At 37.0% G+C, this 25,139-nt stretch overlaps 1 protein-coding gene and 1 pseudogene across 5 annotated transcripts in view; one reads left to right on the plus strand and one right to left on the minus strand.

Moving 5' to 3' along the window:
* The window catches only part of REPS1 (RALBP1 associated Eps domain containing 1), a 43,925-nt gene extending 19,711 nt beyond the window's left edge, over positions 1 to 24,214 (plus strand). The window contains exons 9-19 of one of the 5 annotated variants that reach the window (XM_017530420.2): positions 2,082 to 2,162; positions 8,028 to 8,115; positions 8,857 to 8,958; positions 11,458 to 11,527; positions 13,107 to 13,225; positions 14,369 to 14,433; positions 17,182 to 17,367; positions 18,405 to 18,500; positions 20,932 to 21,080; positions 22,121 to 22,226; positions 23,568 to 24,214. In XM_017530420.2, coding sequence (XP_017385909.1) covers positions 2,082 to 2,162; positions 8,028 to 8,115; positions 8,857 to 8,958; positions 11,458 to 11,527; positions 13,107 to 13,225; positions 14,369 to 14,433; positions 17,182 to 17,367; positions 18,405 to 18,500; positions 20,932 to 21,080; positions 22,121 to 22,226; positions 23,568 to 23,636 — 1,131 coding nt within the window. In that variant the 3' untranslated portion in view covers positions 23,637 to 24,214. Of the gene's footprint in view, positions 1 to 2,081; positions 2,163 to 8,027; positions 8,116 to 8,856; positions 8,959 to 11,454; positions 11,528 to 13,106; positions 13,226 to 14,368; positions 14,434 to 17,181; positions 17,368 to 18,404; positions 18,501 to 20,931; positions 21,081 to 22,120; positions 22,227 to 23,567 lie in introns of all 5 variants that reach the window. The other 4 variants (XM_017530419.2, XM_017530423.2, XM_017530424.2 and 1 more) reach the window with 4 other exon arrangements.
* Positions 15,403 to 16,516, minus strand: LOC108305687 (annotated as a pseudogene).
* Positions 24,215 to 25,139: the final 925 nt, after the last annotated feature.

The raw sequence follows: 25,139 nt of genomic DNA on the forward strand, positions 1-25,139 counted from the left end.
GCCACCATGCCCAGCTAATTTTTTGTAGTTTTAGTAGAGACGGGGTTTCACCATGTTGACCAGGATGGTCTCGATCTCTTGACCTCGTGATCCACCCGCCTCGGCCTCCCAAAGTGCTGAAAAATCAAAATGCTTTTTATGATATTTCTTAAAATATCTAGTTAGGATATTGAATTTAGGTTACATTTTAATTGTTTTCCACAAAGCACTAGTAATCTTTCAACATAGATTTATTCTGCACTTGTGGTTATGGATGAGACAGTACAGGAGATGACACTGATAATCTCTAACCTTTATGGAGCACTTTTGATATGTCAGTTCTGTTTTTTAGAAAAAAGACAAACTATGTATATTATATTAACTCTTTTAGTCCTCTGAACAATCCTATGCAGTAGATAATTGTGATATAGCTGGAGAAACTGAAGCACAGAGAAGTTATGTAACTTGCCCAAGTTTGCACAGCGTAACTGGGATTCCAGTAGTCTGGTTCCACAGCTGTGAGCCCTTAAAAATTAAGTCATGAAGATGATAGAGAGTGTCCCTTTGCCCTCCAGGTAGCTTACATGCAGTCTTGTGAAACTAAAACTTCATGGCGCCCAAATGAGGTAAACAAGTAAATACCTTCTTTTTGGCAAGAATCTTCTGTATCTAAACTTTTCTTCACAGTTAGATAATTAGGATTTTAAATTTTGCTTCTGTGTCCCTGTAACAATAATTATTGAGGAAAAAACTAATTATATTAACAGATACTGATAAGTCACTTTGCTGAAGTGATGCCGCATGGTAAAAGTAATTATTATGGGATTTTTAATTCATGAAATACTTTGAATGCAATAATATTTCTCAGAATATCTTAATTTTCATATGAAAACTGATCTGTAGGAAAAATTGTTGAATTACTGTGTTAGACATTTATGTAGGTAATTTTCACCAGTGTGCTCATTTGCTAATATTTCATTTTTATGTATCTTCTAAACTTAAATGCCACTATTTTAAATAGTAAGTTGAACTTTGAAGCATAAAAATGTATACTTTCCCAAAGAGGATTTTGGTTTATGGGGTAGTTTTGTCTTTGTGTGAATATTCGTGTGTATACATTGTATGTGTGTAGATGTTTTTTCCTCTTCAGAAGATAACTGATAATTCTTAAGAATCAGATTTAAATGATAATTTTAATACAATTTTCATGTAAAAATTCTATACCATTTTATTACTAAGATCTCTAAAACAAATGGAATTTACTATAATTAATGTTGACTTATCACTCCACCTGTTTTAAGAGGTATGATATTTTTTTTTGTGTACCTCTGTTAAAAGAGTTCGTATTTCATATCAAAATACATCTTCTGTATATAACTCATGCTCAGATGCTTGATTTGCTCTCATTGTGGCCGCATTCTGATTTTTCTAGCATGGGGTGGGGAGTGGGGAAGTGGGGGTGCCTGATTGGCAGTTCTGTCTTGTGGTCTGGCATGGCCCTGTTTGTAGTGCTGATTGCCGGGGTTGACTTGCTACAGATTGACATAAGCTCAACATATATTAATTCCAGAATTCTTTGCATTTTATCTCAATTATATTTTATTAAATATACATACGTGTAAAATATATGCACGTACATAATAGAATCATCTTTCAGGGGTCGCACTGGCAAGTCACACTGACTTGCTTTGTTTTGACCAAAACTTTGATTCATTAGGATCATAAAATCAGTACATTAACATTTGAATGTTCAAAGAAGGATCTGATGCCTCTTTAACATTTTTACTTGGTAGACGTTTATATCACTTAGACTTTGTTCCTGTGTTTTATTTTAATCCTGTAAAGCTTTAAATCTCTTCCATAGAGATTGCAATAAATTATGACTATACTTTTGATTGTGAAGCTCCTCACCTTACATTACGAGATGACTCAGAATAGATAAATATAAAATGTTGATGGAAAAATAGAAATTATGGAATTTTGTTAAACCTATGAAACACAACTTGCAGTGCAACCTCTGAATTACTTTGCTAAATCTTCTCCAGTGATCTTTTACTCCATCTTTCTCATCATGCTGACTTGTCTCTCCTCTGTCTGTTCAGCAGTGGGAGACATTTAGTGAACGCTCTTCAAGCTCACAAACTCTGACCCAATTTGATTCTAACATTGCACCAGCTGATCCTGTAAGTCAATCACTTAGCTTGCTTGTTTGAGATTAATTTTATTAACCCAAATTTCCATTCATTATCGTTTTTAGCTGATATGCATGATTCAGTGGAGTACTTAGAGGGAAGTGGCAGCAGGCTTTTCAGTTTTCGTGCGCTTAATAGAGGGAAAATCATTTTTTGCCATTCCTTTTTTCCAGTTATTTTGTTGAGAGAAAATTACATTTTAAAAATCTGGTACATGTGTCTAGAAAAGCATTTTTTGTGACACTCTATTTGGTTAACCTTGTCATTTGCTGATTAAGTATATATTTTATATACATACTATTTATTTCAGTGTAGTGACAATTTATGTAAATACTATTTTATTTGTATACTTACATATCATGTAATATGTACTACATATGTAACTGTTTATGCAATGTCATTTATTTTGACACGCCAAATGACACAGCTTTTAGTTAGTATGTTGAGTTCTGTTAGAGAGAATCAAGTTCAGCAATATAAGATGTTGGTCAAAATTCCCCTTTTGCAAAGGAGCCTCTGTCTTGTCTTCTTGTGGTTTACTGTGTTGCTTTGAAAATGCTACAAAGTTCACATCCTGATTTAAAAAAAAAAATTCTGTCTCCATAGAGTTAATTTTATATATGGTCCACCTGTCCCTTGGGATTTTTGAAAACCTTAGCTCTTAATCATTCTTCTCCCTGTTCACTTCTCTGCTTTTTCTTTTTCTTTGTTTTCTTTTAAAGACAAGGACATGCTAATAAGCACTTTCCAAAAAGAAAAGAGGAAGTAAGTAGGAAGTGAAGAAGAATATAAAGGCAGGATTTTAAAAATGAGCTGAGTAGAAAATGACATAAGACATTTTTAGATGTTTCTGATCAAAGACAGCCAGCATGTATTAATTAAATGTAAAAATGGTCTCGTCATTTTTGAAGCAGTGGCATTTAAAGATAAAGTATCTTCAGCAGTTTAAATTAATGGGCCTTTGATGTGTGTTTGTTTGTTTGTGTTTGTGTTTTGAGACTGAGTGCAGTCTCAAGACTGTTGCCCAGGCTGGAGTGCAGTGGTGAGACCTCAGCTCACTGCAATCCCGGCCTCCCAGGTTCAACTGATTCTCCTACCTCAGCCTCCTGAGTAGCTGGGACTATAGGCACCGACCACCAAGCTGGCTACGTTTCTTTTTTGTTTTGTTTTTTTAAGTAGAGGTAGGGTTTCACCATGTTGGCCAGGCTGGTCTCAAACTCCTGACCTCAAATGATCCACCCACCTTGGCTTCCCAAAGTGCTGGGATTATAGGTGTGAACCACTACCTCCAGCCTGATGTGTTTTATCATTTTAAAGAATTTTTATGAAATATAGAGGCTACTGTTGTATTTATTGAATTCAAGCAAATAATATGTTTTTTAAGTGTTTATTTTATAGCCTAGTAAGTATTCAAGGACCAATTGATATGTAGATTATCTCTGCCTTTTGTTTCTCATTTCTTGCTACATTTAAGGCATTTATTTTTTATTTTAATCTCTGAAAAATGGAGGAAGTACAAGGCAATGCTTGAAAACTTTGCTGCTACTGGCAGCTATAATTAAGATCTCTTAGGATATGACAAGTTCTCTAAACTAAAAGTTTTACCTTTATGTTTTTCTTTTTAAGCTTAAAGTTTTACCTTTAAACTTTAAGTTTTGCTTCTCTATTTTATTTCTGTCTCTTTATTATACAGTTAATATGAAAGTACTTTATATGGGAAGGAAGGTTTGATATAACGATAAAGAAACTATTCAATAACCCTAAAAAATAGTGACAATACTCACTCATAGTATTATGATTCTTTGTCAGGCCAGGCAAGAACATTATATATAAAAATCTAGAACAGAAAACAAAATAAATTGACCTGTGACTGACAAGAAATGTATACAAATAGTTGGTTGAATAGCAGTGATAGCCTCCATACTTCTTGGAAATAATATCCCAGTTTAGGAATGCCAGCTCTATATTTAAAATTATGTGGCTCAGTACTTTCCTTTGTTACCTCTAGTGTGTCAGGAGGCTCTAGGAAAATAGGGTGGTTAATTTGCATTTAAAACTTCAATTTAGATCTCTGAATTTGATAAATAAAATTGTCATTCTCAAATATTTATATTTATAATCTAATACCTAGAAATATCTTACTTCTTTTATGGTGGCAAGCTTAAATCTGAACTTTGTTTCCCAACCAGTATTCTTACTTTAAATTTTCAGTTAGAAGAGTAGCCCGCTTTTTGTTCTATGTTGTCTAAGTTTCTTAACCTGTGTTTAATACTTACCTGAAGTATTACCCATCTACAGACCCACACAAGCTGTAGCCACAATCCCACATGATCCTTTGCAAGGCTTCATAGAAATGAGGATTATAAGTAAGTAAATAAGGCACGTTCAGATTAGAAGGGAATCACCTGGCCAGGGCCAGGGGAAGGGAGGAACTACACTTCTAATATGAATTTAACATTTCTTAGAGTATTGGAAATATTTAATGGACTATTAAAAAGAAACCAAATTATAATAATTAGTCATTTGTTCAGTAAAAGTCTGTAAAAGGTTCCAAACTGGTCTACAGCATTTAGAGACAGCCACTACACAGTGCAGTGACCCCGTTTGCAAACCAAATGGTTAGTTATTAAGCTTTCATAGTTCTGATGAAATTGACATTCTGATGGTCTTGTTTCCAGAAACTTGATCTCTTTTCTTGAACTGCTTGTCAGTTAATAGCTTTTGATAGAATCTGCTTCTGCTAGGATATACATGAATCGAAACACAAGGAAAATTGTAGATGGATGAGAAGTGTAATGTATTAGTTTTTGCCATGATTTATTGTACTGCAAATATATGAAAATGCTAGTTAACATGCCCAGCTGTTCCAGGCTTTATAAATCTGATTTTGTGTACACATACACATATATAGAATACAGATTAGATTAATGTTACGAATTAAAGCATCTAAAAAGTTTTCCTGTTTTTAATTCCTAATTTGCTTTGTATTTGGAATAAGAACTTGTTTTCTTATGAACCGTCATATTTTCCTCCTTTGATCTTGCCTTATAAAGGCAAATTATGATTTTCATAATTTCTGATATTAAATTAAATATAAATTTAATGTCAGAAATTATGAAATTTTTATATTTTTATATTTCTGATATTAAATATAAATTAAGAAAATAGTAGAGTTGCTCCTAAAGTCTTGTTTTTATAACCAAAATATAACTTAATATCTTAAGGCATTCTTAGAAATATTTTCCTGAGAATGACTTCTTCTTATATAGTAAATCTAAGCTTCTATCTATAATGTTAACATTATTTGTAACTATAATTTTAGAGTTGTAGGGCAAATGTTAAGTTGATTGGTTAAGCACATGAACCCTGTCCAGATTCTCCCAGAGGAAAGAAATTGCTTTGAATGAACTTGTTAGTATAATAGATGTAAAGAATTTGTTATAAATTGTTAGAATTCAGAGATTCTGAGCATAAGCCAAGGAGATGTGTCAGATAGGAGAGGGTATGCTGGAACTTACTAGCAAAAGCTTGGAGTTAGCACAGTACTGTCTCACCAAAACAGTTTCCAACTTAAACTGAAAGGACAGTATCCTCCTCACTACATTATAAACTTAATTCATTACTAAATATTCAAAATTGGCCAGGTGCGGTGGCTTATGCCTGTAATCCCAGCACTTTGGGACTCCAAGGCAGGCGCATCACAAGGTCAGGAGATTGAGACCATCCTGGCCAACATGGTAAAACCCCGTCTCTACTAAAAATACAAAAATTAGCTGGGCATGGTGGTGCGTGCCTATACTCCCAGCCACTTGGGAGGCTAAGGTAAGGCAATCGCTTGAACCAGGAAATCAGAGGTTGCAGTGAGCCGAGATTGCGCCATTGCACTCCAGCTTGGTGACAGAGTGAGACTCTGTCTCAAATATATATATATATATATTCAAAATTTAGGACCTCAAGTTCAGTCTTTAGTAGCCTCACATACAGAGTGTGAACTGACCCCTCATAGAAGTTGCTGAGCCCCTTTGGTGATGTTTCTTAGCCGATCTGTTGCTGTTAAGCGGGATGCTTGATCTGGTCTGTTTTCTCCCCTGGGAGTCTCAGTCCCCAGGACCAGACCTATCTGTGTCCCAGGCACACCTCCCTTTTCCTTCTTTTTCTGACAGGCTACCATTGTCTTCATTCTCTCATCCTTGCTTTTGTGCTTTCATTCTTTTCAAGTCTTTGCTGTCAGTTCCTTTACTTCTCTAACTAGACTAGACTCTCATGAAGTTTAGAAATATTAGCTATATTACAGTCATGAAAAAGGTTTAAGAACAGTATTAGCATGTTAGAATGAGAGTTTTACTTGTTCTGCTTTAAAAATAAAATGGATTCCTTTGTGGCAGTTTCATGCTAAATTTTGAGACAATCAAATTTAACCACTTTGAACTAATCTGTAGGAAGTATGTATTGTGCCTACTATTGCAATGTAATAGGCATCTCATTAACTCTGTGTTATAGGTTTAAAAAAGTGTCCAATTTTCTTGAGCAGTTTACTAAAAATGAGTTTTCAGTCTCTTAGTTCTTGGATTCTCATGAAATAGTTTAACATCAAGGCTCACATTTACATAATTTTATCATATAATTCCTCACTCCCTTCACCCCCATCCTGATAGAATGTTGCTCTGTCACCCAGCCTGGAGTGCAGTGGCGCAATCTCGGCTCACTGCAACCTCCACCTCCTGGGTTCAAGCAATTTTTCTACCCCAGCCTCCTGAGTAGCTAGGAATACAGGTACCTGCCACCACACCCGGCTGAATTTTGTATTTTTAGTAGAGACAGGGTTTCACCATGTTGGCCAGGCTGGTCTCGAACTCCTGACCTTGTGATCTGCTCACCTCAGCCTCCCGAAGTGCCAGGATTACAGGCATGGGCCATTGCGTCCGGCCCATTCCTCACTTATGAATATTGTCTTGAACTGTGTTTTTATAAGAGCGTTTTTAAAATGTAAATCTTTCTATCTCACACACACACACAGACACTTTTTGAGATGGAGTCTAGCTTTGTCACCTAGGCTGGAGTGAGGTGGCATGATCACAGCTCACTGCAGGTTCTACTTCCCGGGCTCAACGATCCCCTACCTGGCAGGGCACAGTGGCTCATTCCTATAATCACAGCACTTTGGGAAGCCGAGGCGGCGGGCAGATCATGAAGTCAGGGATTCCAGATCAGCCTGACCAGAAGCCCTGTCCCTACTAAAAATACGAAAATTAGTTGGGCTTGGTGGTGGGCTACTATAATTCCAGTTATTCAGGAGGATGAGGCAGGAGAATCGCTTGAACCCAGGAGGCACAGGTTGCAGTGAGCTGAGATCATGCCATTGCACTTCAGCCTGGGCGACAGAGCGGACTCTGTTCCAAAAAAAAAAGAAAAAGGATTCTCCTATTTTAGCATCCTGAGTAGCTGGGACTGTAAGTCATGGGCCCTGTCCAGATAATTTTTATATTTTTTGAATAGACAGGATTTCATTGTGTTGCTTAGGGATTATCTGGGCTGAAGTGATTCTTCTGCCTTGGCCCCCCAAAGTACTGGCATTACAAGTGTGAGACTCTGTGCCCAGCCTTCACATAAATCTTTAATCATTCCATTTAAAATGTGTTTTTTTAAAATTAAACAGATTGTTAGGCATGTATAGTGAGCTTGATTTTTAAATACAGTTTTAGAGCTTTTAACTTAAAAAGCTTATTTTCATGCCTGCCTTAGTGTAAATGGGAAAGCCTATCCACTGGCTTTAACAGTTTTGTTAGTTTTGATTACTGCATGGCATTAGCTTAACACTTTAATACAAATTCTGTATTTCCTCACATTTGTCTCTAGGATACTGCTATTGTTCATCCAGTTCCCATTCGTATGACTCCAAGCAAAATCCACATGCAGGAAATGGAACTTAAAAGAACTGGCAGTGGTAAGTAAGGAAGCTGTTGCTGGTTTGTATTTTAGTTTTGCATCAAACTAAAATACGTAAGTAATTATTCTGTTAAGGTACAAATTCATTTCATCATTGCTTATTTTTTAGGCTAGTACTTTCTACAATTAAGTATATTTTCACGCATATTTATTTATGTTGCAGTTTTTTTTAAAGGGAATTTGTTAATTTTAAATTATAAAGTTTTAAAATAAGGGCATTTGAAAATGTGACATTTCTAATACCCTGTGGGTTTTTATGGTCACCCTTGTAAATTTACATTGAAAATATGTTAAAACTTTAACTGAAGAGATACATGTTAAAATACGTTTTGGCTTTGAAATTATATATTTTGCTTGAACTCTTGGAATGTATCATTGTAGATGAAATGTTTTAGGGTTTCTCAAACATAGATTTATTTTCTGTATAAGTCAGCATTATAAATTAATTTATTTTACGCTTATATATGTAGTGTTTAGGTAAGCGTGCTACAGGAATAAAATTAAGTGTGAACATGCAAATAAAGTTTCATTATAAACTAGCTTCTATTATGGCAGAAAACAAAATTCTAAATAAACAGTTTTACATTTGTTTTTATTAAAAATATTATTTTGTCTTACATTTTATGGATTTACCTGCTACTTCTTTGTGTATTTAAATGAAATCTTATAGTCTGAGCTTTATGAATTTATCAATTCAAATACCTATATCTTGTATTTTTACCTGTTAATTCCCTATTAGATCATACAAATCCCACTAGCCCATTACTTGTGAAACCATCTGACCTTTCAGAAGAAAATAAGATAAATTCATCAGTGAAATTTGCTTCTGGTAATACTGTAGGTAAGTGAAGTATTACATCTTCCATTTGCAGTTTACCAAATCTGGATTTAGAGGCTATTTCAGATGTGTACCCATTTAATACTGTCTTCACTAAAGTAGAGGAGAGTGACCCCTTTTGAACACTGTCCTGTCAATGAATAAATGGTCGCACATTGACACCTGCTTCAAGGCAGGCCTCGTGTTTGCCATCCCTTTCAGTGTAGCCAGGTTTGGTCTTACGGCTCTTCCCCAGTGAGTTCCTTGCTTTTCTCTCTCACAAGAAATTCTGTATACATTCAGCCAGTGCTAATTGGATACAATATGCCAGGATCTGTTCTAGGTGTTGGGGATTTAACAATAAAAAAGTCTTTGCTGCTATAGAGTTTACATTCTGTATGGGAGATAAAAGGGGGATAAAATATAACTCATATTAGAAAGTAGTTAACATTGTGGATAAAAATAAATCCAGGGAAGTGTAGGAGGGGTGCCATTTTAAATAGGATGGCCAAGGAAGGCCTTACCAAAAAATGTCATTTGAGTGGACTTGAAGGAGGTGAATTCAGCTGTGTGAATTCAGAAGGAAAATCAAGGCACAGCAAGCACCAAATGTAGAGTAGGGACTGCTTCTACAGAATAGCAAACAAATACTTGGAATAGAATTGGTTGGCAAGTTTGGCAGGGAAAGGTAGCAGTGGTAGAATAGTAACAGGGGGCAGTGTCAGACTTTCTTTGACTTAGTGAGAGGAAAAGCCAATCAAAGGTTCGAATGGAGTAGTGACATGATCTGAGCCTCCTTTTTAATTGGGTCCCTCTGGCTGTCCTAATGGTAATAGGCCAGAAGAAGGCGAGAGAAAACAGCATGCAATTTAGGGGATGGGGTAATCAGGCAAGTGAGGATGGTGACAGCTTGGTGTCTAGGGTGCAAGCAGTGGAAGTACTGAGAAGTGGCTGGACTCTGGCTGTATTGGGTACCTTGTGTAGGAAAAGACCTCAGGAGTTGCTTTTACCTGTGTAATACAGGATGTAAGAGAGAGAGGAGTCAAGGGTGATTCCAGGGTTTTTGGCCTGGGCAACAGGGAAATGAGGAAAACTGCTAGCAGCAGGTTTGTAGGGAAAAAAATCAAGTTCAGTTTTAGATACATTAAACTTGAGGTGCCTATTTAAAATGTCCAGATGGGAATATGTTCATTTTAATGTCATTCTTACATCAACTAGATGATTCTGTGATTTGAAAAAGGAAAGAGATACATTTTGAAATAAAACTAAAATAATCCCTTCAGCTTATTACTCTTGAACTTACGTAGTAATATTCCTTCAGATTGTCCCTAGAGTTTCTATTTTAAAATTTCTTTTTTCTGTCACAACTCTTAGTCTATTTCTGGGATTCTCATCTGCTTCATAAGACTTTGAGGAAACTGAAAATGAATGTTTCCTCTGCAGAAAAATCTGGTTTCCTTGGCTAATTTCATAAATTTTATTATTGTATAAGCACATTTTATTCCTGTGTCAAATTTTTAATTTTCACATGAGCAATTTTAAAATTACTTTTCTTTATTTAAAATATTTCTAATTAGTTCTTTAAAAGTGACCTTTTTGTCCGTTGCAAAAGTAACTTATTTATTCTATAAGTGTGTAATTGATAAAAATTAAATAGTCATATTCTTGCTATTCCCATTAAAGTCTATGGTTAACAGATTCATTGTTAAGGTTAGTTTTCATTCTGCACATACAGAAATTATGTTTGTATGTAATGTGAACTTGTAATATGGTCATCCCTCAATGTGTGTAGTGAATTGGTTCCAGGACCCCCATGGATACCAAAATCTGTGAATGCTCAACTCTCTGATATGTAGAATGGTGTAGTATTTGCATGTAGCCTATGCACATGCAAATTTAAATAATCTCTGGACTGCTTATAATACCTAATACAATGTAAATAGTTGTTTTATTGGGCCAGGTTTGGTGGCTCACCCCCGGTAATCCTAGCACTTTGGGAAGTCAAGGCAGGAGGATTGCTTAAATTCAGAAGTTAGAGCATAGCAAGATCTCATTTCTACCAAAAAGCAAACAAAAACACACACACACACTATATTTGAAAAAAAAAAAAATTGTCATACTGTGTGGTTTTTTTATTTTGTGTTATTTTTATTGTTGTATTGTTACTTTATTTTCTGATACCTTCTGACTGCGGTTGGTTGAATCCTCAGCTGTGGAATCTACAGATTTGGAGGGCCAGATTGTATATGTACCATTTTGTGACTTATTTGGAATATTTCTGCGTCATTAAGTATTATTTTTTCTAGACTATAACTTGCTTTGTCTACTTTGTAAATATGCCATGATTTATTTGATTTGTAGTTTTTACAGTTAATAACAACTGGGATGAACTGTTAGCCTACTAGCCAATCTTTGACTATCTCTGGCTTGAAACAGCATATCAGTTATATTTGTTTGGAGTAGATAGAGCAAAAAGTAAAGAAATGATTATTATTAAATAGGACATATCCCATTTATCAGCAGATGGTTACAGTAGTTCAGACTCTTTTACTTCTGACCCAGAACAGATCGGGAGCAATGTAACTCGTCAAAGGTCAGTATTTCTGTCAATGAAAAGCATGTTAAAATATCTTGCTGCATTTTAATGTTTAAAACTATTTAGAACCAAGCACAAATGATTTTGTTCTCTGAAAGCTGTTAGGTTACTTTTCAATTTATGTAAAAGAGAGTAATTTTGATCCTTTCCAACTTGAATAGAAAAACAAAAAGAACCCTGATTTTCTAAGTAGTTATTTTGTAGAAGGTCTAAAAAGAGGTGATAACTTCTTGGTGATAGAAGTTTTATATAGTCCTTTTTGTACCTAAACAGTGAGAGTCTATTAAGTAATACATGTATAACCTTATGGCAAATACCAAAAGAATTCTGTATTTTAAAACACCGTCCAAAAGCACAGCCCAGTCGTGGGCCATGTCCCCACCTTGAAGTTCTGTGTTACGTAATAACCTTTCAGACACAAACTAGAAAGGGGTGGGATAGAGTGGAGGATGGCAAGAGATTTGTCTCCCAGAGCTTTACCATCCTTTAAAAGCTGTGTGCAAGACAGAAGCATCTTTCTCTCCTCACATTTTGCACATGGTAAGTATCATTTTGCTATACGCCTGAAGGATGTGGCGAGGATGCAGATTCTCCAAAGAGCTTAGAGTCAGAAGGCCGCTTGTCTTCCTTTCTGAGTCCTCTTGTAGTTCTTCCTGTGTTTCTCAGCATTCTCAGTAATCTTGGATTTTACTCTGCTGTTTATTCCCTTATGCGAAGATCAGAGTCCTTGAGACTCTTTTCAGAATATGAAAGACTTTGGTAGCAAAGAAGTGAATCTCTAGGATGAGTTGAGTTTGAGTATAGTCACCTCTAAAATGAGATGGCCTGTGCGGACACGTGAAAGGGTATTTCAACTTACTAAACTCCAGACCTTAATAGATTGAAAGCTAACTGTTCCTGAAAGTAGATTTTCTCTTTTTATAATTAGTTTTTCAGACTATTATTACCTTTAATTGAATGAGAAAGCATTACACTAAATATGTAGTCTATTATGGTATCATGTTGACAACTAAGCTTCTTTTCAAAATTTTGAGGCTGGGCACAGTGGCTCACACCTGTAATCCTAGCACTTTGGGAGGCTAAGGTGGTCAGGTCACCTGAGGTAAGGAGTTCGAAGCTAGCTGGCCAAGATGGCGAAACTGTGTCTCTACTAAAAATACAGAAATAAGCCGGACGTGGTGGCAGACACCTGTAATCCCAGCTACTCTGGCGGCTGAAGCAGGAGAACTGCTTGAACCCAGGAGGCGGGGGTTGCAGTGAGCTGAGATCATGCCACTGTACTCCAGCCTGGTCAACAGGGTTGAGACTGTCTCAAAAAAAAAAAAAAAAAAAAAAAGATTTTTTTTGAAATTTTGCATATAACTTTATTTAAAAAATTATTTGCCATATAAAATAATCAGTTGTTTAGGGTGCATCGTAAACAGTGCTATCTTAACTTATTGTAACACTTACATACCTACTTGAGAAAATGTCATGCTAATAAGATCCTTTGCTGCTTAGCCAAGTTTGAATGCTTAAAAAGAAAAAAGCTCCAATATCAGTAGTATGACCAATTATGATGGGGTGAATTTTGCAGGTCTCATTCAGGAACGTCGCCTGATACCGCCGCACCACCACCTCCCCCTCCAAGGCCACAGCCCTCTCATTCTAGATCATCATCTTTAGATATGAATCGGACCTTTGCAGTCACCACAGGTAGGGGCTAGCGAACCATAATGTACATGATCATTTAATTTTAAAGTTAATCCAAGACACATACACATTTTACTTTTGTTTCTCTTAATATGTCTTTTAAAAAATATTTATCTGACTGGGTGTGGTTGCTCATGCCTTTAGTTTCAGCACTTTGAGAGGCAGGCAGATCACTTGAGGTCAAGAGTTCGAGATCAGCCTGGCCAACATGGTGAAACTCCATCTCTACTAAAAATAACAAAAATTAGCCGGATGTGGTGATGCGCATCTGTGGTTCCAGCTACTCAGGAGACTGAGGTGGGAGAAGCCTTTGAACCTGGGAGGCAGAGGTTGCAGTGAGCTGAGATTGCATCATTGCACTCCAGCCTGGGCGACAGAGTGAGACCCTGTCTCAAAAAAAAGAAAAAATTACCTGAAGATAAATTTTGGATTAAAAAGATAGCAGACAAGAGGCAATTTTTTTTCTTAATTAGTACTTAAACTGTGTTTGAATACAAATGATGAAGGTGGGAACCTGAGAGATGTCACAGGAAATTTTGAAAGAACGACGTTGTGATATCAAGAGGGGAAAACTGATAGGTCTCCATTTGGCTGATGAAAAAGAGGAGTCATAACTTACCTCAGGTTTTCAATTTTTGGAGAATGTATTATTATTACATTAGTTAAAACAGAAAAGTTAGGGCAGGGATGATGAAGTTATGTTTTAGTCACTGTGAGTTTGGAGTGGTGAGGAAAAGGCTAAATAACACCACTGGCTAAGAAAGATTGATGTATTATTTGGAATTCATTTACATACAAATGGGAGAGTGAAGTGGAAAGGGAAAATTTGGAAGTTTTCATTGGATATCTGAAAGCAGTCAGAGATATCGGAAGAAAATCAAGATTGTATACTATCACTGAAACAGGCAGGAATATGCCAGGAGAGCTTTATGTAATAGAGGTAAGAAGCAAAATGAGATCTGATGAAATGCTGTGGGATTTGGTCTTTAGGTTACATACAGACTGTGTAACCAGATAGTATCTGCCTTCCAATACTTACTGGACATTCTTAGAAATCTTTATCATGTAGTCACATTCATTCAGCCTATCTTCTGTTAATGAAGTGATTATACAGTTACTAAAAAGAAGACTTTTGTATTCATGCAGGACAACAACAGACTGGAGTTGTTGCCCATCCTCCTGCAGTGCCTCCAAGACCACAGCCCTCACAGGTAATTCTCCAAGGTATTTATTACTAAATGTCCCATGATTAGTTTGTCTGCTAAGTCTTTAATTCTATTCTCAAATTATTTGGAAGGTCAGGAATGATCTGATGGCAATCCTTAATGAGCATTTAGTTCAGTGAGGCTAAATATTATTTTGAAAGATACACATTTCAAGAATGATCTCAGTTATTTTTTGAAGGAAACTTAAAAGTGAAACAAATGATAATGTCTTGACAGAGAAGGATTTAGTGGAAATGACAATGGATTGGGAGATAGGAGATATCCATTAATGTCCTGGGTCTAGCAGTGGCTCACAAAATAACTTCACTGGGCTGGGTGCAGTGGCTCACACCTGTAATTGCAGCATTTTGGGAGGCTGAGGCAGTAGGATTTCTCAAGCCCAGAAGTTGCAGACCAGCCTGGGCAACATAGTGAGACTCTGTCTCTAAAAACAACAACAAAATACTTAATTAGCTGGGCATAGTGGTGTACACCTGTAGTCCCAATTGTTTGAGAGGCTGAGATGGGAGGATCTCTTGAGCCTAGGAGGCTGCAGTAAGCTGTGATTGCACCACTGCATTCCAGCCTGGGTGACAGACTGAGACCCAATCTCAAAACAAAACAAAATACCCCAAAATAACCTCACTGCATCTCTCTGGTTGAACAAGATACCCCAGAATAACCTCACTGCATCTATCTGGATGTGTTACTATATGAGTTAAGGAAGTATACTGACCTCTGCATCCCTTCCAGGTCAAAATTACAGTGCTGTAGTAGACCTATTTATAAAATGCTTTGGGACAGCCTTAGTGGCTAAAGTTAGGGATCACATCATATGTAAAATGAAGGAAGTGAGATTTAGCGGGGACTGGAAAGCTAAAGTGAAATTTATTGGGGAGAAGGCATTCCAAACCGAAGGTGTGACATCCACAAAGCCATGGAGGCATGTGTTAAGCCTGGTACATTCCTCAGAGGAAAACAAATTAGTTCAGCACAACAGGAGTAGATGTGTGGAGTGATGGGAAATGAAACTAGAGAGGGAGGGAGGAGGCAGAGCATCTCCCATATCATAGTAAGAAGGATAGAGTTTCTCTTTTTTCTTTTTTTCCACCTTTACCCAGAGTTCTTTTTATTGTCCGTAATGACTTAGGAACTAGTACTTATATAATTTTAAGCCCCCGAGGGGCCAGAGATCCCACCCTGCAAAATAGCAAACAGACCCAAGACTTGGAGAGAGGCAGCGAGTGCATCAGAAATGGATGGGTACATCTGATTCCCACGCTCAGGGGGCTCAGCTTAGTTAGCAGGAGACCTTCAGATTGAGAAAAAATGCAAGCCTTTTTTGGCCTCTGAAATCTGGGAAGGATGGAGGGAGCATGGGAGGCACAGAAAAGGTTTGTGAATCCTGTCTGGCCTGGATGAGGCTGGAGTTGTGCTGCTGGAGAGTTCCAAGCACTGCTCAGAGTGTCAGTCCCCACTCCTGGAACAGACGTTTTAGAGCCTCTTCCAGTTGCTGGTTTGTTCCCCGAAGCCCCTTCACCACCTGCGCTGCCCAGTTGAAGTATTCCTGGGCTCGATGTTCTGACCACCCCTCTGGGGTGCAGCGATTCAGGTCCCTCAGATTGTGGAGTTTGCCTGCCAGCTTCATCAGTTTGGCCCTGGGGCTGCTGTGGGGCGCCTGCTCCACCTGCAGCTTTCTCTCCAGCTTGGGCAGAGTCTTGTCATCTGTTACCTCCTCCACTAGGCACCACACCTGTGTAGCTGCACCCCATCCAGGGTGGTGTCTGTGTCCTCCACCGTGTCATGGAGCAGAGCTGCCTGTAACACCACAATGTCAGTGATTCCCACCTCGTGGGTCAGGATCCGAGCCACACCGATGGGGTGGTTGATGTAGGGGGTCCCCTCGGGGTCCTTCCGCCGCTGCTGCCGGGGCTTGCGAGCCGCGAAGTCGGCAGCCTCTAGCAGCTGGGCCGTCTTGGAGCCCATCATGCAGATGCGGCGGGCGACTGCCAGGATAGAGTTTTTCCTAGAGGGGATGAAGAATTTTTAAAGGGAAGAGACTTCAAATTTATTTCTTTAGTATCCTTTACTTCCTTTGTCATAAAACATCTCACACTCTATTTTAATTTCTTAGGTACTTACTCTTTTATTCTGCTATGGACTGTCAGCTTTATTAGGATGTGAGTGGGCCTTACTTGTTTTGTTCACAAGTAGATATTCAGTAAACAAATTTTTAGACTGAAGATGTAGCAGCCTTGGTCTGGCAAAGGAGTGGTAGATGAATTGAAAGGAAGTGCTCTGACATGTTCGGAGAATAGTTAGAATAGTGTTTCTCCCACTTTAATAATAGCAACCTTTTTAAGAAACATAGTGAAACATTAAAAAAAAAAATTAAGGAACAAACTATTGTGCATTAGCCCAATTAAGAAAAAAATACTTACAAGTGGAGAGTGATGGTCAGGACAGACCCACCGTCTCCTTCAGTGTACATTCTTTGCAACAAAGTTTTTGAAAAAATATCTTTTTATTGGAGGTTTATTATCTTCAATTTTTTTTTTAGTGTCTTAGCTTTTCACTTATGGTTCAATCATTTATTTAGAGCTAAAGGTTACTGTAATAAACCTTTCTGAACTTACAGTTAATAAAACAGGGCATCTTTATATACTAAATTTTCAAAGAGAAGAGAAGAGGAGTAGTCTGTGACACTGATAGGCTGATAAAATGTGTGTGTCTCTGTTCTGAACCATTGCACAGGCTCCTGGTCCCGCTGTGCATCGCCCAGTGGATGCCGATGGCCTCATGACTCACACTAGTACCTCACCTCAGCAGATACCAGAGCAACCAAATTTTGCAGATTTCAGCCAGTTTGAAGTATTTGCTGCATCAAATGTAAATGAAGAACAAGATGATGAAGCCGAGAAACATCCAGAAGTCCTGCCGGTCAGTTTTCAAGTTTTCAAGGGCTTGGTTAATTTTCTGCAGGCAGTTTCTTCCCATACCATGCACTGTCAACCTAGCAGATATTAGAGGGGACATCAGTAAAATATTCCTTACGTCAGTGCTTCTCACCTTTTTTATTGGCCTCCAGTGTCTGCTGGTTGTAGTGTAATGCTTAGTAAGCATCAGAGTCTGGTGGGTGGGGGATTGTTACCACATGAAAAGATACCACAACCTGACCATTGCTAAAACACTGCTTTGGGGATTTCCGTCTTAATGCTAAGCATCTGACTGCATGATTTGGTGAAGATTTCCATGTGATAAGAGGCCATGGTTACCATAGCTCCACTCATTGCAACTTTTTCCCAAGGATAGTTTCTCTAGACATAACTTCTATATCTAATTACAACTTTAGAACTGTCTTAGCCAAACTTCTAATTGAAGCATTTAAAATTTGTATGAGAGTAAGTTTCTTTAGTTAAGCAAAGACTACAGGATACCAAAATTTAATATTCACAGTGTTCTAGGAGATTCTATTGTCTGAGCATAAATCTGGAGTTGGAGAAACCAGAGGAATTCTGAAATCTCTGTCATATAGATCATAGCCATGGAAAATTTCCTACTAGCTCCCTTTTCAAACCTACAACTTTCTGCCAGGCCCATTAGGGGACTGGGCTGCATCTAGGAGGGTTGGGGTGGGCATATAGAAGTGTGCAGAGGGTACCGGACTCACTCTGCTGGGTGGATGCCTCCCCTCTCCCAACCATGAGGACATCCCAGACTAACCACTTAGAGATTCAGTGCAGTAGCTGCATCCTCACCATGTCCTCCTCTCCCTCACACCTCTTTAACCTGCCCTCCCCTCTGCCTTTCAGCAACAGAGAAAGCTCATTTAAAAAGGTTCCTTCAAGTTCCTTATTATCTCAGATTTCTTGTCAGAATATTTTTTTTAACATTTTGCTCTGATTTGTTACATATTCTACATTTATGCATAATTATATGTTATATATAATTAATAGTGATAACATATTCATTTCTAGGTTGAAAAAGCTTCTGATCCTGCAAGTTCTCTTCGAGTTGCCAAAACAGATAGTAAAACTGAAGAAAAAACAGCTGCTACTGCTCCCGCCAATGTGGTATGCAAAATGTCTTTTATAATAATAATTTTGTACATTATAGGTTATGTGAAATAATTTTAGAAATAAGGTCAACCAGAAATCATCTAACCCATTTCTCTGCCTTTACCTATAGGATAGTCAGTCTATCTCAGAACAAAGTCTGCCTATTTAATGGAGATGATATTCTGTAATCTTACGTTAAATACTTGTCACACGTTCTCAGAATTTAAGTGGTTATCACATTCTTCCCACTATATAAAGTAGGACTTCTTTATAGGTGAAATTCAGTTTCTTTTATTGTAGTCTTGAATATAATAGAGGAAAATTATCAACCCTCTAAGGTTATTGTTATTCTCTGTGCTCTTAACCTTTTCTTTAATGGTTTTAGGGATAATTTTTCCCCAACATTTTATTATGAAAACGTTTAAGCATACAGAAAAATTGAATCAATTTTTCATTGTATATCAGTAAATATACTACCTTATATACCATTATTATTTTATTATACTGGCTTTACTATATATCTCTCCATGCCTTCCATTCATCTGTCAATCCTTATCTGTTTTATGTATGTGTTAGCCCGTCTGCATTGCTATAAAGGAATAGGTGAGACTGGGTAATTTGTAAAGAAAAGAGGTTATGCCAGGCACAGTGGCTCACACCTGTAATCCCAGCACTTTGGGAGGCTGAGGCAGATGGATCACTTGAGCTCAGGAGTTCAAGACCAGTCTGGGCAACACGGCAAAACCCTGTCTGTACAAAAAGTAAAAAAATTACCCAGGTATGGTGGTGCATGCCTATAGTCCCAGCTACTCGGTAGGCTGAAGTTGGGGGATTGCTTGAGCCTGGGATGTGGAGGTTGAAGTGAGCTTAGATAGTGTCCTACACTTCAGCCTGGGTGACAGTGAGACCCTGTCTCAAAAAAAAGCAAACAGGTTTATTTTGCCTCATGGTTCCGCAGACTATACAGGAAGCATGGTGGCAACATCTGCTTCTTGTGAAGACTCAGGAAACTTAGAATCATGGCAGAAGGCAAAGTGGGAGCAAGTGTGTCACATGGCAATAGAGGGAGCAAGGAGAGGTGCCAGGCTCTTAAACAGCCAGCTCTTGTGTGAACTCAGAGTAAGAACTCATTCATTACCGTGAGAAGGGCACCAAGCCATTCACAAGGAATCTTCCTCCATGACCCAAAGACCTCCCACTAGGCCCACCTCCAGCATTGGAGGTCACATTTCAAAATGAGGTTTGGAGGGGACAGATACCTAAATTATATCGTTGTACTTCAGATTGCAACTATCAGCACATTTTCCCCTTGAGGGAATAATTTTGGTAACTTTTTTTTCCTGTTATGTAGACACTCCAGTAGGTATAAAAACAGCGTATGTTTCTAAAGTGCTTAAATTCTGCTTTCTGAACACTCTCTGTGTATTCGTCCATTTTCACACTGCAATAAGGATACCACCTGAGACTGGATAATTTATAAACAAAAGAGATTTAACTGACTCACAGTTCTGCATGGCTGGGGAGGCCTCAGGAAATTGACAATCATGGCGGAAGGTAAAGGGGAAGCAGGTGGCAGGATAGAGAAAGAGCAAGAAAGTGCCTCACTGTAAAACCATTAGCTCTCTTGAGAACTCCCTCACTCTCATAAGAACAGCATGGGGGAAACCACCCATGACCCAGTCACCTCCTTCCAGGTCCTTCCCATGACACATGGAGATTACAATTTGAGGTGAGATTTGGGGACACAGAGCCAAACTGTATCACTATGTTGTATTACGTTAGTAGTCCTGTAAGTTTTTAAGTAAAGAACTTTATTTTTTATCAACTCACAGCAACAAATTAAAAATAGCACTTAACTGAAGATATGGTTTTTATTTAAGTAAAAACCAAGTAAATGCCAAAACACCATTTTTTTATTCTGTTGGGGCAGATTCATAATCTCCAACAAAATGTCAATTCATTTTCAAAAGTTATAATTACTGTGCATATTAATAGTGATGCTTTTTTTTTTTCTAAAAGAATTGCTTTCCATTACTTTATAATGTCAATATATTCATTAAGATGTATGTTAGTATTTTTGAGTAAGAAATCCTAACTCCGTGGTGATAACGGATAGATATTTCTAGAGACTGCCTTTGTTTATTGTTCAACAGGATTCTGTATCGTATTTATGTTAAAACTGAATGTTACAGTCTTGCATCATTATGTTACTCTAAAAAAATTTATATTGCAGGTACATTCATGATTGTGGTGTCAACTAGACACATCCTTTCCCACTGTAATTTAAGTTGGTTCTTGCCACAAATACATGGCTTTAAAGTAACTTTCGACAAGTAACTTTGATTTTCCAAGAGCAAATGGCTTAAAGAAAGCAAATGGTGTTGCAAAGTGCTAACTATGAATGTCTTCAGAAGTGCTCATTATTAATGGAATTCTTGTCTTAAAGAGCAAAGGCACAACACCTCTTGCTCCACCACCTAAACCTGTTCGAAGAAGATTAAAATCAGAAGATGAATTAAGGCCAGAAGTTGATGAACATACACAAAAGACGGGTGTCTTAGCTGCTGTTCTTGCATCACAACCTTCTATTCCCAGGTAATCAAAGCTATTCCTAGACACATTTAATTACTGGGAAGAAAAAGCACAGCAATTAAAAATAATCTAATGGGCCACGCATGGTGGCTCACGAGCACTTTGGGAGGCCGAGCTGGGCAGATCATTTGTGGTCAGGATTTGGAGACCAGCCTGACTAAGATAGTGAAACCCCATCTCTACTAAAAATACAAGAAAATTAGCCAGGTGTGGTGGTGCACACCTGTAGTCCCAGCTACTTGGGAGGCTGAGGCAGGAGAATTGCTTGAACCCAGGATGTAGAGGTTGCAATGAGCCTATATCGTGTCACTGCACTATAGCCTGGGCAACAGAACAAGACTCCGTCTAGAAAATAATAATAATAATAACAATAATCAGACTGAAAGAAATTATGGTCAGACTAGTTCTCCCTTTAGTTAAGCTGAACCTTGTCATGTATGGGTAGGCATTCTTCCCATTTTTTCCCCTTGATTAAATTGAATTCCAGTTCCATTTTAACACCCTGTTTCAAACCCTGTAGTAGTACATTTTTTAAACTTGAAAGTTTATAGTAAAACTGGTGTTCTGGTGTTCTAGATCAGGAATCAGCAAGTTAAGTCTTATGGGCCAAATTTGGCCTATGGCCTATTTTTGTATAACCCATGAGCTAAGAATGACTTGTTCTTTTTTGTAGAAGAGAAAAGAAAGAATAGAAGAGAAAAAATAAAAAACTAGAATACGAGACAGAAACTCTGTGGCCCACAGAGCCTGAAATATTTACTATCTGGTCTTTTACAGAAAAGGTTTGCCAATACCTGCTTTAGACTCTTCTTCTTAAATTCAGGTGATTCTATAGAAGAATAATTTATTTAATAATTTATTTTTTGGTTTATCGCTGCAACTGAGCAAGTGAGGTTGAGCTATACTAGTAAGGAAAAAGATGGTTCTTTTAACTTTTCATGTTTAAAAATAGATCAGGGAGGAATAGAGAGGATTCCTCTCTGTTTCTAATAAGATAAGAAACGAAGGTTATGTGTTTTTTTTTGCCTTCTTTGTCTTCTCAGATCTGTTGGGAAAGATAAAAAAGCTATTCAGGCATCAATTAGACGCAATAAGGAAACCAACACAGTTTTGGCCAGATTGAATAGCGAATTGCAGCAACAGTTAAAGGTAATATAGTTTCTGAATCTTTGTAATGTTCCTTGTCTTAGTAAAGAAACCTAAAGAGAAGAAATGTGACCTCAGATAATCTCCAAGATCATATACATGGTCCTCCGCTCTAATTTTCTAGATGCTTTGACTGTGGTTAGTTTACCTGCCCTACCCGCTTCTTTTATTTTATTTTATTTTTTTTATTTTTTTAAAAAGAGATCTTGCTCTGTCACCTTGCAGCCTGGGCTCAAGCTCAAACTGTCCTCCCACCTCAGCCTCCTGAGTGGTTGGGATTACAGGCGTGAGCCATTGCATCCAGGTTGTAGTTTGTCCTTTTATCAAAGACAACTCAGATTCCATTAAAGAGATTTAAACAGATCTAAAGAAGAGAGATGGCAGCAATTTCAATCATCTTGCATATGGAAAGAGAAAAGGCAAGCTTATCATCTAATACCTGAGAGGAATGTGTGTATTTTCTATTAACTGTGATTTCTTTGCATCCCTAGAAATAAAATCACTCCTACTTACTCCTTCCTTATTGGGTCAAAAAAAAAAAAAATTACTCCCAGAATCACTTATGGTTCCCCAACATTATTAGGTACTCATGTCTTACCAAAAAAAAAAAAAAGTGGTACTCAAACCTTAATGCATATACAGGTAACCTGGGGTCACGTTAACCTGGGGTAATGTATGTTTTTCTGAACCAGGGAAAACCATTAAAATAAGTATATAGAAACTATTTTGAAAAATTCCCTTTTTATTACTTCTGAGAACAGAAAATAGGAAGTAAGGTAAAAAATAGAAAGAGGTAGTTCTGGTTAAAATAAGATACTGCCACTATAATAGAGAAAACAAAAAAAAAGGAAAGTAAGTTAGAATTTGGTGGCTAACTAGAAAGACCATCCAAAGTCAGCATTGATTTAAAATTCTGAATGCCAAGTTACTCTTTGTGATACTAAAGCTCAAAATGAGACCTAGGAGTCGATGTAGCCAGATGTCATCACTAGGGAAAAGAAGCTATATCAACAAATTCATCTACAGTTAATTCAGGGGCAGGCTTATTGCAAAATTCAGTTGTTAATACCCATTTGTTGCAAACATTGACTTTTCTAATAACTAGACATTCTGTTACCCTGCTTTATGTAATAAAATGTTTGAAATTACCAGGATCTTACTTTAATATTAAAAACATATAAAGAATCTACCTTTCTAAAGTGAAATAAACTTTTAAAATACGAATAAGCTCTCCCTTAGTCTTCTTGACAAATTTAAATTGCTTTCTTGAAGCAGAGATGTTGTTAGATGTTCCTTCATTTTTATATACTTTGAAACATAACTTGGCCTTTGCCTCTTTTTCAGGATGTTCTTGAGGAGAGAATTTCCCTGGAAGTTCAACTGGAACAACTTCGACCATTCTCTCACCTATAAGCCAATTGCCGTTAACTGTGAACATAGTCATTTTTAAGTGATTTTGGGTTCAAAGCCAGTTTGGAGACCCAAACATTCAGCTCATTGCTTAATTCAACATTAAATTTTATGATTCTGTTTTGCCCTATATGTTCACCATTGTATTTAAGTATCTTTTATTTTTTAATTTCAACAATAAAAAGGTCAGGATGACGTTTTCTGGAGGGTATATTGTGTTTGTTGGGACATCCACCTTTTCTGTTCCATAGCATCCAGGATACATAATACTTCTATGGCTAAAACCACACACGATTTGATTTATAGAATGGGCTCATTTACATCTCAGCCACATACTCAGAAATAAATTGTCAATTTGCCCTCTTTTATGTTTAATATTTTACATAAAGCATCTGTATTCCATAAAAAATCTTTTAAAAGTTTCCCATTTAATTTTTTATTTTAAAGAATTATATTGGATAAGGCAGTTTTCACCATAAGCTAATTTACTCTCTGCAGTAATATACATTCACAAATCATGTGGTACGTTCAGGCCTCTTTTACATGTCAACTTGTGACAAATATAAACATGTTAGATTTTATATTTTCCTTGTGGAAATGTGATCAACCTCATCAGTGACTTAGAACTATTTTATGTGAGATTGAATAATTCATTAGTCATGTAAACTTATGAAATAGGTATGAATGGTGACCTTTCTTAATTATTTTTAAGTATTGTTTTAAAACTTCTGAGGATTTCGATTATTCACAAAATAAAGGGGAATTCCGTAAGATTTCTAGTTTACCTTCAGCCATCTTGTCATTCTTTTGCTATATAGACAAGTTTTTCCTATTAATGAGTTTCTGGAGTATGCCTTATTCAGGACAATACACTGTTTTAGATTTTGTTTAATATTATATATACATTTTGACCCATTGCTAACAGCAGATATTTCCTTTAAAATTTATTCTGTCTATAGAATCACAGATGTTAAACTACATGGATATATCTTACCAGAATCAGAAGTGTGGTTTTACACAAATAAAACAGCATAATATTTTAACTTTTGTTCATTTGTTAAATAAGCATTTAAAATTTTAAGAAATAGAGGATTTTGTATTTTCATTTCCGAAAGAAAAAATGTTTAAATACTGTAGGTTCACTATCCTGAACTGTACCGATAGACTGTATTACTATAAACAAGAATATGAAGAACAAAGGAAACTGACTAACCTTAAGCTTCTAAGATTAATGTAATTTTTATCTAGCAATATCTAGGTAAAAATATACATGAGCTAAAGTTTCCAAGTGGCTGTCAGTATGCCTTTAGTTGTTAATCAGTTTAAAGGCCCAGGAAATTACTCAATACCTATTTTGCTGTTTCTTTGTTTTAAAAGAAACGTTTTTACAGCTACATTTCATTACAAGCAAGTTTTGCTGTTTCAATTTATTTTTGTTTTTTAAAAGTTGCTTTTTAAAAATAGCCTTCTAATGTAACAATGTCAGAAATACTTTTAAAGCTTCTT

This window comes from Cebus imitator, unplaced genomic scaffold (genome assembly GCF_001604975.1).
Source record: "Cebus imitator isolate Cc_AM_T3 unplaced genomic scaffold, Cebus_imitator-1.0 Scaffold65, whole genome shotgun sequence".
NCBI lineage: Eukaryota > Metazoa > Chordata > Mammalia > Primates > Cebidae > Cebus > Cebus imitator.